General features: G+C 34.9%; 1 protein-coding gene across 1 annotated transcript; it reads left to right on the top strand.

Moving 5' to 3' along the window:
• Nucleotides 1-4,011: 4,011 nt before the first annotated feature.
• On the top strand, nt 4,012-7,088 carry LOC132561023 (uncharacterized). Its single transcript, XM_060225742.1, has one exon. The coding sequence runs from the start codon at nt 4,086-4,088 to the stop codon at nt 7,086-7,088; it is 3,003 nt and encodes a 1,000-aa protein (XP_060081725.1). The 5' UTR covers nt 4,012-4,085.
• Nucleotides 7,089-13,719: the final 6,631 nt, after the last annotated feature.

The following is a 13,719-nucleotide window of genomic DNA, read 5'->3' as shown; positions in this document are numbered from 1 at the left end:
TGAGATAGCGTATTGTGAATGTGTGAGATATGATATCATGAATGTGTGACGTACACTGTCTTTATTTCATGAGACTTTTCTTTCGACACTTAAAATTTTTCTGGATCTCTTCCTAGGCTTGACAAGTTATACCTTCAACATCACTTACGAGTCCTGGATGGATGAAATAACTGATACAGTTTAAATCCTTGTCTGACTCTACTTTATTCTTGCATTTAAAGATGCTTTTCCCTTACGTGTCTTGTATACAATTATACGGTCAGTGAAATACACTACAGTTAATATGTATTATCATTAATACACTGCACACTGTACAGATTACGTGTATTATAGATGATGGAAAATACTGAAGAGGTCATGTTGAAATGAAATGACAGTCTAATTGAACTGCTGGGACAATATGATGACTTTTAAAAATATTGTTTAAATATTTTATTGATTTTTTGTTATATATTTATTATTTATCTATTTTTCTATTTATTTCTATTTCTGTTGTTGTTTTATTTGTTGTTTTTCTTTTTGTCTTTCTTCTTTTGTAGAAATGCTGAAATAATTGGTATGGCTGCGAAATACCCTGACGACAATCATGCCAAGGATTTGTTAGAAAGCCAAAAGAAAGTACCACATCCGAGTACTCTACGTGCACCTTGTAATACCCTGGTACTGGATGAAACATCTGATGATATAACAAAAGATGTAACTCTGAGAGGATCTCAAGTTGCGACAGTATATGTTCGTTCCTTTTCAGAAGGAAGTGGGGGCGAAACTGCAGATATTTCCCTTAACATAGAGAATTCAAACTTTGCTAAACTGTTTCTCCTGTCGACAAATATTTGCCAAGATGTTATGCGAGAAATTATTCGCAGAAAGAATCCAACTGGCCCAGATGACCCTGATTTGCATAAAACCATTCAAGACAGTTCCAAATTAAAGGAAAAGGTAGATAAGCAAACCAGAATGCTTTTATACCCTGAAGATGGAAGCACAGTTAATTGTGCGCATTTAGATTTTACTGCAATGTATAAAATTGCGAGACATGCATTACCGTCATACATTGCACCAAACCAACAATGGTCAAATTCACCAAAACCTGGGGCTAAATGTTTGATGACTTGTATAGAAAACCTTCGTATATTTCGGAACTCATGCTCACATTCAGCTAGCGGATCTATCACCAACGCTGCTTTCCAAACAAAAGCTAAGGAGGTAACAGAATGGATTACACAGATAGAAAATCTACTTCAAATACCCAACAAATATACCCAGCGAGTGAAACACTTGACAAGGTCATCGTTTTCTCCACGGGTAACAGAGCTAGAGGCAAAATCTGTCAATCTGGAGAAGCAGATAGATAGACTGAAAAAATCCTTGGTGAAGCAAACAGAAATTAAAGGTTTGTCTTTTATAAAGTTATTTGATAGATGAGAAAATAGTACATATTGCCTTGCCGATGTTGATTAGAGTAATGGGTCAAAATTATTATCACTATAATTATTATTACAAACACAGATAAGGCAGTCTAAATGTTTGTTACAAAGTCAAGAAAATTTATGATTTAACTGACAATACATTGTGAAGTACACCTTCAATCAGCGTCGGTTTCTTCTTTTTGGTAAGTTAACTGTCGATTTGAAGAAGAAACACAATGTGTTAAATATTATAAAATATAGAAAGCATCATTTTGTATACAAAAACAGAAAATGGACTACAAATGTATATTATCATTACGAGCCTGTCAAATACTGTGTTAATCGTAATTTAATATTGTATTTTCTAATTTATGATAGAATGGTTTGAGGAATGGAAAAAACACAAGCAGGAACTCTTAGATGTCCACAGTACACTAGAACATCTCTACGAAGGTAAATGGATATGGTTTTTAGTTTGATGTCCTCCTGTAGCATTCTTCCTATTAAAACACTGTTAATAATTGTAACTAATTGTCCGTCACGTAAACAGATGTAGATATACGCGTGTGCTTTTCCAGTACATTACGTTTCAAACACATTTATATGTATATTCTAATCTATGATTCGTTATTTCAGGCGTAAAATCTGATGATAAATATATTGTATGAACTCCAATCTATGATACGTTATTTCAGGCGTAAAACCTGATGATAGATATATTGTATGATCACCAATCTATGATACGTCATTTCTGGCGTAAAATCTGATGATAAATATATTGTATGAACTCCAATCTATGATACGTTATTTCAGGCGTAAAACCTGATGATAAATATATTGTATGATCACCAATCTATGATACGTTATTTCAGGCGATGATAAAATATGGTAATGAATACATTGCTTGAACGCCAGTACATGGCACGTCATTTCGGTCAGTGTAATAAGGTATTTTTGTTTCATTTAGCTTCAAGTGAAGATTCCGAGGTGTTGCCATTACTACAGCGAAACCTGTGCGTAGGTATTGGAGGTAAATATTTTATTCTTAAAACAGGTAATTATTTGCAAAAAAAAATTACGTTTTCGTGTTTTTGATATTATCATTGAAGCAAGAAAGACATTTTATTATGCCTTGCTCTTAGAAACTTGATGGATGCAAAACGTTTACTAGGACCATTTCTTCTTATTGAATCATTTGTTTATTTTCCCCAAGTTTACTTGTTTGATAATCACAAGGTTGTGGAAGAATAAACATTTATGAACACCGAAATATTGGTCCGTTTTGGGTCATACAATCGTATTCATTTTCAGAACATCTAATATTCTTTTGGTAAATTACGTTGTAAATGTATGTTATCATGTGAATAAGTACATTTATTGTTTTCAGATGTGATGAAAGAAAAGCTATTAGAACGACAAGCAGACGAACAATTCTTCGTTGAAACCAAAGGCACGCGAGCAGCCATGAAAGTATTGAATCAAAACAAACGAGTGATTATAGCAGGACGCAAAGGTAAAGGGAAAGAGCGTCTTGCTCATCACTTACTACTTGCCTTGTTGTCAAAATCAGAATGCCAGACTTATATTTTGGATTGTATTGGCGACGTTAAAACGTGTTTCAAAGAAAAATCAGACGGTATTAAGGTTGTTTTGATACATGATGTTTTCATAGACAAACAAACAAAACGGATCATTAACAGATTAGGAAAAGATATTTTTACGAGCAAGTCAAATAGATATCTTATCATTACCTCACTTTTTTCAACCCGTCTCTCAGGTTTAGAAAACGTCGTCAATTTATCGAATAAAGAATATGAGTTGTCACCACAGGAAAAAACCGACATTTTGAGGGCACATCTTGACCAATGTTCCACAGAGACATTTGTCTCCAAAACGCGTTTGCTTGAAAAAGACATAAATGAAATTGTGGACATAAACTGTTTGTTGGAATTCCCCCTTGCTTGCTGGCTTTTTACTTCTGAAGAAAAGTATTATGCAAAGGGAGTGAACTTTTTCCGATACCCTGTAGACTACTTTCTTGCAGAAATACGACACCTGGCAGAACACACAGGTAACAGAATGTTCTTTCATTTATTGCTCCTACAAGATCTTGAACAACCATTGCACTTTGTAAATGAAGAACACGGAGCTCCAATTTTTCAAGACCATATCAAGGAAAGGCTAGAAATGGAAAACTTAGAAATCAGCGACCTTGGAGACATTGGAGAGGAACTATCTCAACAGGGCATTCTCATCCACAGCATACGACACACTCAAAACGCATTTACATTCAGCAATGAAACAGTCCAACAAGCGGCACAACTGTGGCTTCTTGAAACAAATTTCGATGAAGCTCTAGAAATTTTGAGTTCTGATGCCTTACTCCGCTGTGTCATAGTCACTCCTAGATCGGCGGAAACTTGTCTGTTTAAGTTGAATTCTGTAACAGATCAACAATCAGTCGTTCAAAAGGTTCTGAATGATATTTCTAAAGATATCAGCAAAAACAGAAGCACCAAACTTTTGGACTCTAATTTAGATATTTGGTCTGACTTTGTCTTTGTTGACCTTTTCGTCTGTATTCTTTTCGAAAAGCTTGAACAGGAACCAGAGTTTCGCAGTTTGGTCTCCTCGATACTGACGAAAAGTGTCCAGAATAGATTGCATGTTCTCTGTATGGCGATAGTAAAAAAATTCAAAACGTCCAAATGTTTTGCTAGGGATAGTGAGAGACTTGTATCCCAAACGTTGCTTGAAGCTTGTCGAATAGAAGGCAGTATTAAAATAGTTCAGGAACTCGCTATCTGTGAAGCCGATTTAAGTTTCTGCAAAGCATGTAGGCCTGGCTCTGAAGCACAGCATATATCTCCGCTAGAATGTGCGGCAGATGCAAATGATCATGAAACAGTTCATTTTCTGCTGGAGTCTGGTGCCACAATTCCTCACAGTAAGTGGAGGTTTTGGGATTTCGTAAAAGTAGCCGCTGAAAAACAAGACACATTTCTATGCAACATTATGTTCATCAAAAGTCTGTCTATGTTTTGTAGAAACAAACCGATATCTGTGAATTCAGCGTTAGAAAAATTCACAGAAAAAGCGTTAAAGCTTAACCCCGAAAGCGAATCAGACAGAAAACAATTTTTCTTTGATTGTCTTATATTAATTGGAATAAACCCCGATTTATATTCTGCCTTTACAACCACGTTTTTTCACGGCGAAAGACTTCCAAAAGGAGATCGAGGTGAAAATCCCTGTCACATGGTACTCGAATCCTCACTGAACCACGAAAGAGAATTCCGTACATTAGGAACACTAGCAAATGAAGAGTTTGAGATGCTTAATGAGAAAGACAACTCTGGCCATACCCCTTTAGCGAAAGCTGTTATACTTGGGAAGAGTAACGACATTTTGTCACAAATGTTGCTTCAAATTGCGAATGCAGATTTAAAAGATTCTTCCGGAAGGACTGCACTACATCTAGCTATTACATCGCCGAATGAGGACAGATGGGTTCTTAAATTTGTGAATGCACTTGCAAGCCCAAACATAACTTGTGAAGATATTATGACTGCAATTCCTATTCAGCTTTGCATATCGAAAGGCCGGCATCGCAAAGAAACCCTCAGACGATTGCTCGCAGTGAACGAAAAGGAAAACAAGTTACCACTTTCTCTGCTACATCACTGCATCAACTCGACTATTCCAGTAGAGGAAATGTTGGACGTCATGTCCGTCTTGAAAGAGTTTGGAGCTGATCTGAACACAGATGACGATTGTAACTGTAAGCCTATAGCAACTGCCACAAAGCGACTTTATATGAATGTTATGGACACGTTGATGAGTTGGAATGCTGCTATAGAAGATATAGACGGCCAGAAAAACACTATTTTACATTATTGCTGTTATGTAGATGCAGAGAAGGGTAACACAATTCTTGACGCATACAACAAGTATCATTCACAGAATGTCACAGCGATCAACAAGCAGAACGACTCTGGAAAAACCGCTCTGATGGCTTATTTGTCGGAGTCTGCAATTAGATTCGATACCAAAATCATCTGGCGTTTGTTGAACTTGGAACCGGATCTCTCCATTCAAGACGCAGAAGGAGACACAGTATTGCATTATTTGATGCAGTCGACGCTGGCAGATGGCGATGTTTTAAACTTTACCCAAGTTATGGTAAACGATTTCTGCTTGTCTGTTTCTGTATGCAATGCACGTGATTTAAGTCCACTGATGTGTGCACTTACTGCCAAAAAGTCAAGATTCGAGACAGTGAAGTTTATCTTATCATTGCAAGACGGTGTAAAACCACGGTGTCCTTTGCTACCCGAGGAAATGGGGATACTTCATCACTGCATTAATAGTTGTATGTCTGATGACGAAGTACACGAGATATCTCATATGCTGATCGAACAGTGGGGCATTTCCGCAAACAAGCCTGACACGACGGGTGTGTCACCATTATCCGCATCTATCAAACATTCATTGTCACGACGCAAGACTATCGTGCTGATCTTGAAACATTCCGAGAGAGAACTATGCACTAGTATTCTCTCTGATCTTATCAAACACGACAAACTAGATGCAGATATCGTTGATGCCATGCACAAGGAGAACATCCCAATTTTCAAAACAAGAAATCAAATAGACCATTCAGTATTTCATTATCTCATCAACAATGCACGCCATTTCCCGACATTTCAGGATCTTTTAGTCTCTTTTTTGCCTTTCGGACACGATATCAATCATGTTGACTCAGAAGGATTTTCCCCATTATATCGTGCCTGCAGAGATAATTGCCCAGAACCAATTGTGTCCTCTTTGTTGTCGAACGGTGCGAATGTACATCTAACTTCAAGAGAAGAATCGGCATTACACTTGTGTGTCCAGTCCAAACGAAATGATGCCGACACAAGAACTATTGCTCTAGCCATTCTTGGCAGTAGTGATATAAATATCAACGCCCGCGATTCCTATTACGAGACGGCTGTGGCTTCCGCTGTCAGACGAGGAAAGGTTCTCACTGTTAAGACATTGTTAGAACATGGAGCGGATCCAAACATACCTGACAGAGAAAACAAGACAACATTGCACCATTGTGTCGAAGGTCTTTGGTCTGACCAAAACACTTGTGAATTTCTACACCTACTCCTCCCCAAAGTTCATATTGATCAGACTGATGGAAACAAATGTTCGGCTCTAAATGTCGCTGCTAGTCATAGCTCCTTTAGTAGAATCTTCAGTATCCTTACACTGATTACCGCTGGCTCTAACATCAAGACAGTTGACCGTCAAGGCCGCTCACCCTTACACAACACTGTCAAATGTTTGACAAGTCAATTACCCTGTTGCAAGCTAGAAAGAATATGTCGGCTGCATGTTTTCCTCAGTCACGGTATGAGTCCCGTTTGTGAAGACAACGATAAAGAAAATGCAATTAACGTTTGCATCAAAGAGAATATGCAAGACGAAAAATACCTGTTGAACAAAAATCTCAAAGCTCTTGCTATCTGCGAAAAGATCCTCAGGACAAATTTAGTTGAGGTTAAATCAGACACCCATAACTTCACATGTACCGAGAATATCATTACACGCGTTTTAAATGATGAAATGTGTGAAATGCTGAAGGATATCGCAAGCCGCTTACATGAAAAAGATATTTCATCTTGTTGATTTTCAATGTTTCAACTTTTTTTACTCTTGCCAAGAGGAGATTTTTTGCAGACTTTGAAAAACTTTCAAAACGAAAACTTTGAAAGAAAAGTGTCTGAATGTTTCTTTCATTCCTTTCGAACTGCAGTTTGTTTCCTCAGTGAATTCTATTGTAATTAATAACAATGTCATACTAAACTCAACATTATTACTAGAAACTAGAACTTAAAAACTCTAACCCCATGATGTGAGTTCAATAGATTTATCCCATTGAAATTATTTGTGTGTGCGTGCTTGTACGTATATGGATGTAGCAACACTTTGTAATCATTTGTAAATACAGGATGAAACTGAGGTCTGTGTGACATGAGAAAAGGAATTTAAAAAAAAGGAATACAAGAAGTTCGATTCTAGGGGAAAAATGACAGGAATGGAGACTTATCAAAAACAAAAACAAAATTTTAAAAACTCGACAGGAATTGAAAGTAAGCCTTCCTGCAGAACTTCTTGAAAATATGTATGTAATTTTATCAAAGAATGTGAATGTCTTTGGGGTTTTTTTTTTTCTTTTTTTTTTCGGAAAAATCGTGTCACTGTTTTGGTATATATCTTTTCTCATGAGCGATATCGTTTTTACCTCTTAGTATTCTGCATGTTTGTTCTTATTATGTTTTTAACATTAGCAGTTTAGACAGATAAGCGTTTTTTTCTTTATTGAATTAAATATATATCATCATTTGTATGCCTTGTGCTGACATTTTTTTTATCCCACATTCTCTGTATTTTTCAGAGTAGTATAGAAAATGGAATGAAAATCAAGTTTGTTTACACATTTTTTATAATTTCTGTGTGATAATTAGCACTTGAAGATAACCAAAATTTCATTATGTTGCTCTCTCATGATATTTTTATATCTTACGATATTTTTTATACCTTGTTCTGATATATCCATACTAAAATATGTACTTATTTGACTGAATAATTTGCTGCGTCATTCCTACTACTCATGTATATATATCTGATTTTTTTTTTTTCAATTTCATGAAACGAATCTTAGAAATAATTTACTTTTTCGGACTTTGGCGGGCAAAAAATTAAAACTTTGAGACGTGTTTTTTATGAAATTTAATACGATGTGATGATTTTTTTATTACCAAGCTCATGTTTTTTGACATGTTTAAAAGTGAAAATGTTACGGAAAAAATAAAACGAAGGTAGCCATTTTGTTGCGCCATCTTTAATTCATTACGTAATGTCATTGACAACATTAGAATATATCTCTGACTGGCAGAGCCAATCAAAAACGACTTAGAGTGTGTTATACTAGTGGCATATGGGGAAAATATTACCTTGACGAATTCACCAGGTAATAGGCGGATTATTTGATTTAATGAAATATATTAATTAAATTTTACATATAAAATAACAGTTAGTAAGAAGTTACATGGTGAATGTTCCACAGCGTGACATTCAAGGTATCGTATCAATAACATATATTGAGTTCTCGTCTTAGTTGCTACCTAAACAATTGCTACATTATTATGATAATTAAATACTGTTAAAACTCGCCTTTAAAGACAGACCCGACAATAAGACCGTTTTGTTGTTTAAGGTAATGTTTGTAATGTTGATGTTGTTGAATATATATATATATTTTTTTAATTTTGATGTTTTTTCGTGTTGTTTTCCATATTATATTTGTGACTTTATAATTGATATACATTGTACACGTGTTCAACAAGCAAATACTTTAATATAAAAGGTACCAGACCGCATTTCAAAATATATTCAAATAAATTTTATTTCAATACTTATTATCAGGTAATCGAATCAACTTCATCAAAACAGATATGTGAACCGAACATTGATAATAATTTCATTTGTCATTTTTACTTGTCATACAATGTCTTACTTCTTAACAGATAAACATTTTCATGTAATTTCGTGGAGTTAATATTGTGTGTTTGGTTCCGGTTGTGGAAAGTGTATGTCGTGCTAGTCCGTCCGTAACGGTTAACAGAAAAAATAAAACATACACATGCGCATTGTATGCAGGTGATAGATACTGCTTGTGGATATTTTGTCGCTAGTGTTTTTGTTTTTGTTTTTATTTTTGTACCCTACATGCCACGTTTTAATTCATTCGAATTACGACACGGTTGAGAATATACACATGTATTTGACTTTCTTCTGAAACTGTCAGATAAACAAAAAATAACCAAATTTATGGGGTTTGTGCATCTAGATTTCAACATTTCTTTTCATTGGTATCAAACGTTAGGCCCTTAGCATTACCGACGGTACCTAGAAGGACAAAACATCTTTATTGTGTAGTTTAATTTATGGTTTGGCTCTACTGTTATCTTATTTTGTATTATCTAATTTTTCAAAAGTTTTACATACATATATATATATCATCATCATATCGGATGTTAAATTAAGCTCAGAATTTATCTCGCATCTTCAAAATTGAAAAATTCTACTGGTATGGAATGAACAATGATATAGTTTGATGATTAACATATACAAATACATACATGTAGTAAATGCATAATACATGACTCATCATATTTTTATATTTGACACAGCTGGTATAAAAATATTAACTAAAACGTTTTCTTGGTTTGATGTTATTTTCGACTGTTAAGCATTTCGTCGTTTTTCTAATAGGAATAAATTCCATCTCCTCTCCGATTTTTTTCCAGTAAGATTGATATCTGCTTCTGAGATTTGCAATAAGAATGATTGACGGGTTTTTAATTTCGTGCAATTTTTAGTGACAAAGAGAGATTTTATTGAACAAAGAATGTTTAAAAGCGTTAAGTGGAATTGCACGTTTATATCATGCAATTTTGGATTTGGTGAGAAATTTGACTGATGGTGTAAACACATTATCCACAAATACATGTTCTTCAAAGCTTTTCATGTATATGCGCTTTTTGATAATTAGTCCAACTTCAATATCTCGAAGTCGACGGAACCAAGGAAAATTTCGAGAACTTTGTGTATTCGATTTAAATTTAAATACTTCGAATTAAGCGAAGATTTCGCGTTATACGAGTTCGAGATAACGAGGTTCGACTGAGTATCTTATTCACTTAGTCTGTGATCAATTTCAGGTAACCTGCTGTAAATTTGATAGAGAAACCATAATTTGCTCTTCATTGATACTGAATTATACCTTGATTTTTAAAATAAAGTTTACACTATAAAATAATTAAGCTGTTTTTGTCGTTTCTATATTTTCATTTTATATTGTGAACAATATGTAAATAATATGTTTGGAGGGTTGGGGGTTGGGTGGGAGGGGGGAGGGGGAGGGGGAAGGTTTTTTTATGTTTTGCTTTTTGTTTGTTTGTTTGTCTTTGTTCCACTCGTGTGAAGTGATGATGCCACTGTCCTAATTAGAAGACGAACCTGCAATAGACATCTAACTTAAAGCCCATTCTAATCCTAAATGAAACATGGTATAATTTGAATGTTATTAGATCTGAAGAGAAAACAGAAAAAAAACATAATGGAAATTTTCATCTTCATCATAAAGTTAACACGTTTATCGAAATATCACAAACATGAGACAAACACAAATTTAGTCCACAAGGTTTCCCGTTACCTGCATGCCTAGGTAAAATTCATCCGAATCGTGGCACGATGTATTTGACGTTGTTCTGATATTGTATACCGAGTCAAAAATAAAGACAAATCTATTTGTACCCCCTCCTACCAACGTTTGCATGCTTACCGCCTCTCAAGATTTGATGACACTACAAATATTTTGACGTCTTTACTTCATGAATATTAATGAGTTCAGTCTTTCTTTTGGTATCCAAATGTTTTCAAAACAAAGAAAATCACTATTTAGGACACTGCTGAACCCCCCCTCTCTCCCCCCCCCCTAATTTACCTAATCTGCATAATTCATAATCTAGTTTAAGAATTGTCAGGGAAACATACATCTGACACTGTATATGATATAGCTCACGCAGTTTCTGAGTTTACGTTATCATGACAACGAACACACGACAAATATGAGTTATCTGCCCGTGTTCATTATTAACATCAGATGAAGTTATGTCACGTGTAGAGGGCAGATCTTGTTGTACTTTTGTCTCCATTTATATGAGATTAATCAAATGGGTATTTCAAATCTTTCATTTCACCGAGCCTCTGACGAGCAAATTGAAAAATTCCAATGATGATGCGATTCATTCAAGATTTTGTTTATCACGTTAGTTAGATACTTTTACAAACATTCGTGAAAACATTTTATCAGACTCTGTATGACTTTCTTTGATGACGTCACAATACATTACGTGTCATGAGGCTATATGACGTCAAACAGAAAGATGAAAACCTTCATGGTCATGTTAAGCGTGTGATATAAAATATCGAAGGAAGGAATGTTAATGAACTGAAAACAAGTTAACTAGCGGACTAGTCTTAAAAAGGAAAAAAAATATGATAATTAATGTGATATATTCCTGTATATCGCTTGCAGTGTACCCGCTGTTCATTGCCAAATTTGATGTCAGTTGAGTTTCCATTTGTGAAATATTTCATTGTCATAAATTCGTTTTAGGTACCCTTCAGAAAATATAAGCAAAAAATAAATAAATAAATGAATAAATAAATACTCTTTTAAATAATCTTCAAAAGTGCGAAAAATGTCTATGTCCCTCGCGCGTCCTCAGGGTGGGTGTATATATTTAGTGTAAACTCCGTGTATACTACCTGTATAGGTGTCTATACTAGCTACAGTCCGGTACGCTGTATTTCTAATTTGCATAAAATCGAGGTCAGCGGCATTGTATGTGTGCAGTGCGTGCACTGAAATGAAGCGGATGAGTTTATATGTATGTGTGCTTCAAAACAAACCTATTTATAGATAAATAGACGGATATATATATTACAACCTCGTAGTAACTGCAATCAATAACTGCACAGGGTTGTATATTGCCCGACTAAACTCGACACACATACGGAATTCCCGGAACCAAAGACGTGACTGTTAGACACAAGGAAGTTATTCAAAGAACATATATACAGTAGATATCAAAGTTTCAGACAACGAACATTGCACTTCTGTTAATGTTCAGCAAGGTAAGTCATTTACTCAAAGCATTTGATGATAAAGAACTGGTAATAATAAATTAGGACGCATTTTTTACATGATTTCATTTTTTACTTTCGTTTTAGATTGGTTCACTACACTTTTATGAATCTACTTCAACCTTTTAAACAACAGATAGTTTGTGCTGCTGAAATGTTTCGAGCGTCACTAAAAACTAGCTTTTCATTCTATAAACAGGCAGACGAACTCCGAATATAGATTTTTTTTGTGAAATGTCATTGGAGGTTATATCGTTAATATTTTCCATGGACATACATAATACCACCCTGATATTGTTGAAATATTAATGTATTGTTGAAATGGTAAAATATTCATCATAATTTGCTAATTATGTCTTTAATATGTACACGCTTATACAATTTGAAAAATATGTTTAGATTGCTAGTTGAAAATCCAGGAATAGGTAAGGAGATATGCGCACGAGCTATGAAATGTACATGTATGTACAAAAGTCACACATATATATAGTCTATCATCCCACTTAACAATACACGATGGATAGCCACACTGACTTTAACTTGTGACACACCACAGGGACTGGAAATGCCTTAGTCTAGGAAAATATGGACCAACTGTGGTCTGTTCACAAGGATTTTTATTTTTATTTTTTTTTCAGAATAAGATCAGTAGTCGGGGAGTCCGGATGGAGATTCAAAGTAGATGTTTTTTATGTATCTTATCTTATTTTTTTTCATTGAACAGTGTAGTTTTGCAACTAAATTTCCTCTCTCCCTTCCAAAGCTTTATCTTAAACAGTTTTTTAACCCACCATCTGATTCAAATCGCTCTGCGTCCGTGGTCCGTCCGTCCGTAAACAATTTTTGTTATCGCTTTTTCTTGAGAAGTACTGGATGGATCTTTTTCAGATTGCATATGTAGACTTCCCTTGGTCCCTAGTTGTGCTCGTTTGATTTTGGAACTGATCAAAAAATCAAAATGGCCGACAGTCACCCATCTTGTATATTTTCAATGAAGTTTGTTATCGCTATTTCTTGAAAAGTAAGAGATGGGTCTCTCTCAAATTTCATGTGTAGGTTCCCCTTGATCTCTAGTTGTGCCCATGTAATGTTTGGACTGATCAGAAAAATAAAATGGCTGAAAGGTGGCCATCTTGGATCTTTCTTAAATTTAATATGTAGGTACCCCTTGGTCCCTTGTTGTGCCAATTTGATTAAGGGTCTGATAAAAAACAAAATGGCTGACAGGCCGCCATCTTGTATATGTTAATTTTGAAAATTTGTTATTGCTATTTCTTGAGAAGTACTGGATAAATCTTTCTTAGATTTAACATGTAGGTTCCCCTTGGTCCCTTGTTGTGTCAATATAATTTTGGAATTGATCAGAAAAACAAAATGGCCCAAAAGCGGCCATCTTTTATTTTGACTTTGAAAGATTGTTATCGCTATTTCTTGAGAACTACAGCATAGATCTTTCTCAAATTTCATGTATATGTTTCCTTTGATGTCTTGTTGAGCCTTTTTTATTTTTGTACTGATCAGAAAAATTAAAATGGCTCACAAG

Source organism: Ylistrum balloti, unplaced genomic scaffold, assembly GCF_031769215.1.
Source record: "Ylistrum balloti isolate Yb309-2 unplaced genomic scaffold, AGI_CSIRO_Ybal_v1 Utg371138, whole genome shotgun sequence".
Taxonomy (NCBI): domain Eukaryota; kingdom Metazoa; phylum Mollusca; class Bivalvia; order Pectinida; family Pectinidae; genus Ylistrum; species Ylistrum balloti.
The sequence above is the reverse complement of the archived record's forward strand: the minus strand, read 5'-3'. Positions and strand labels throughout refer to the sequence as shown.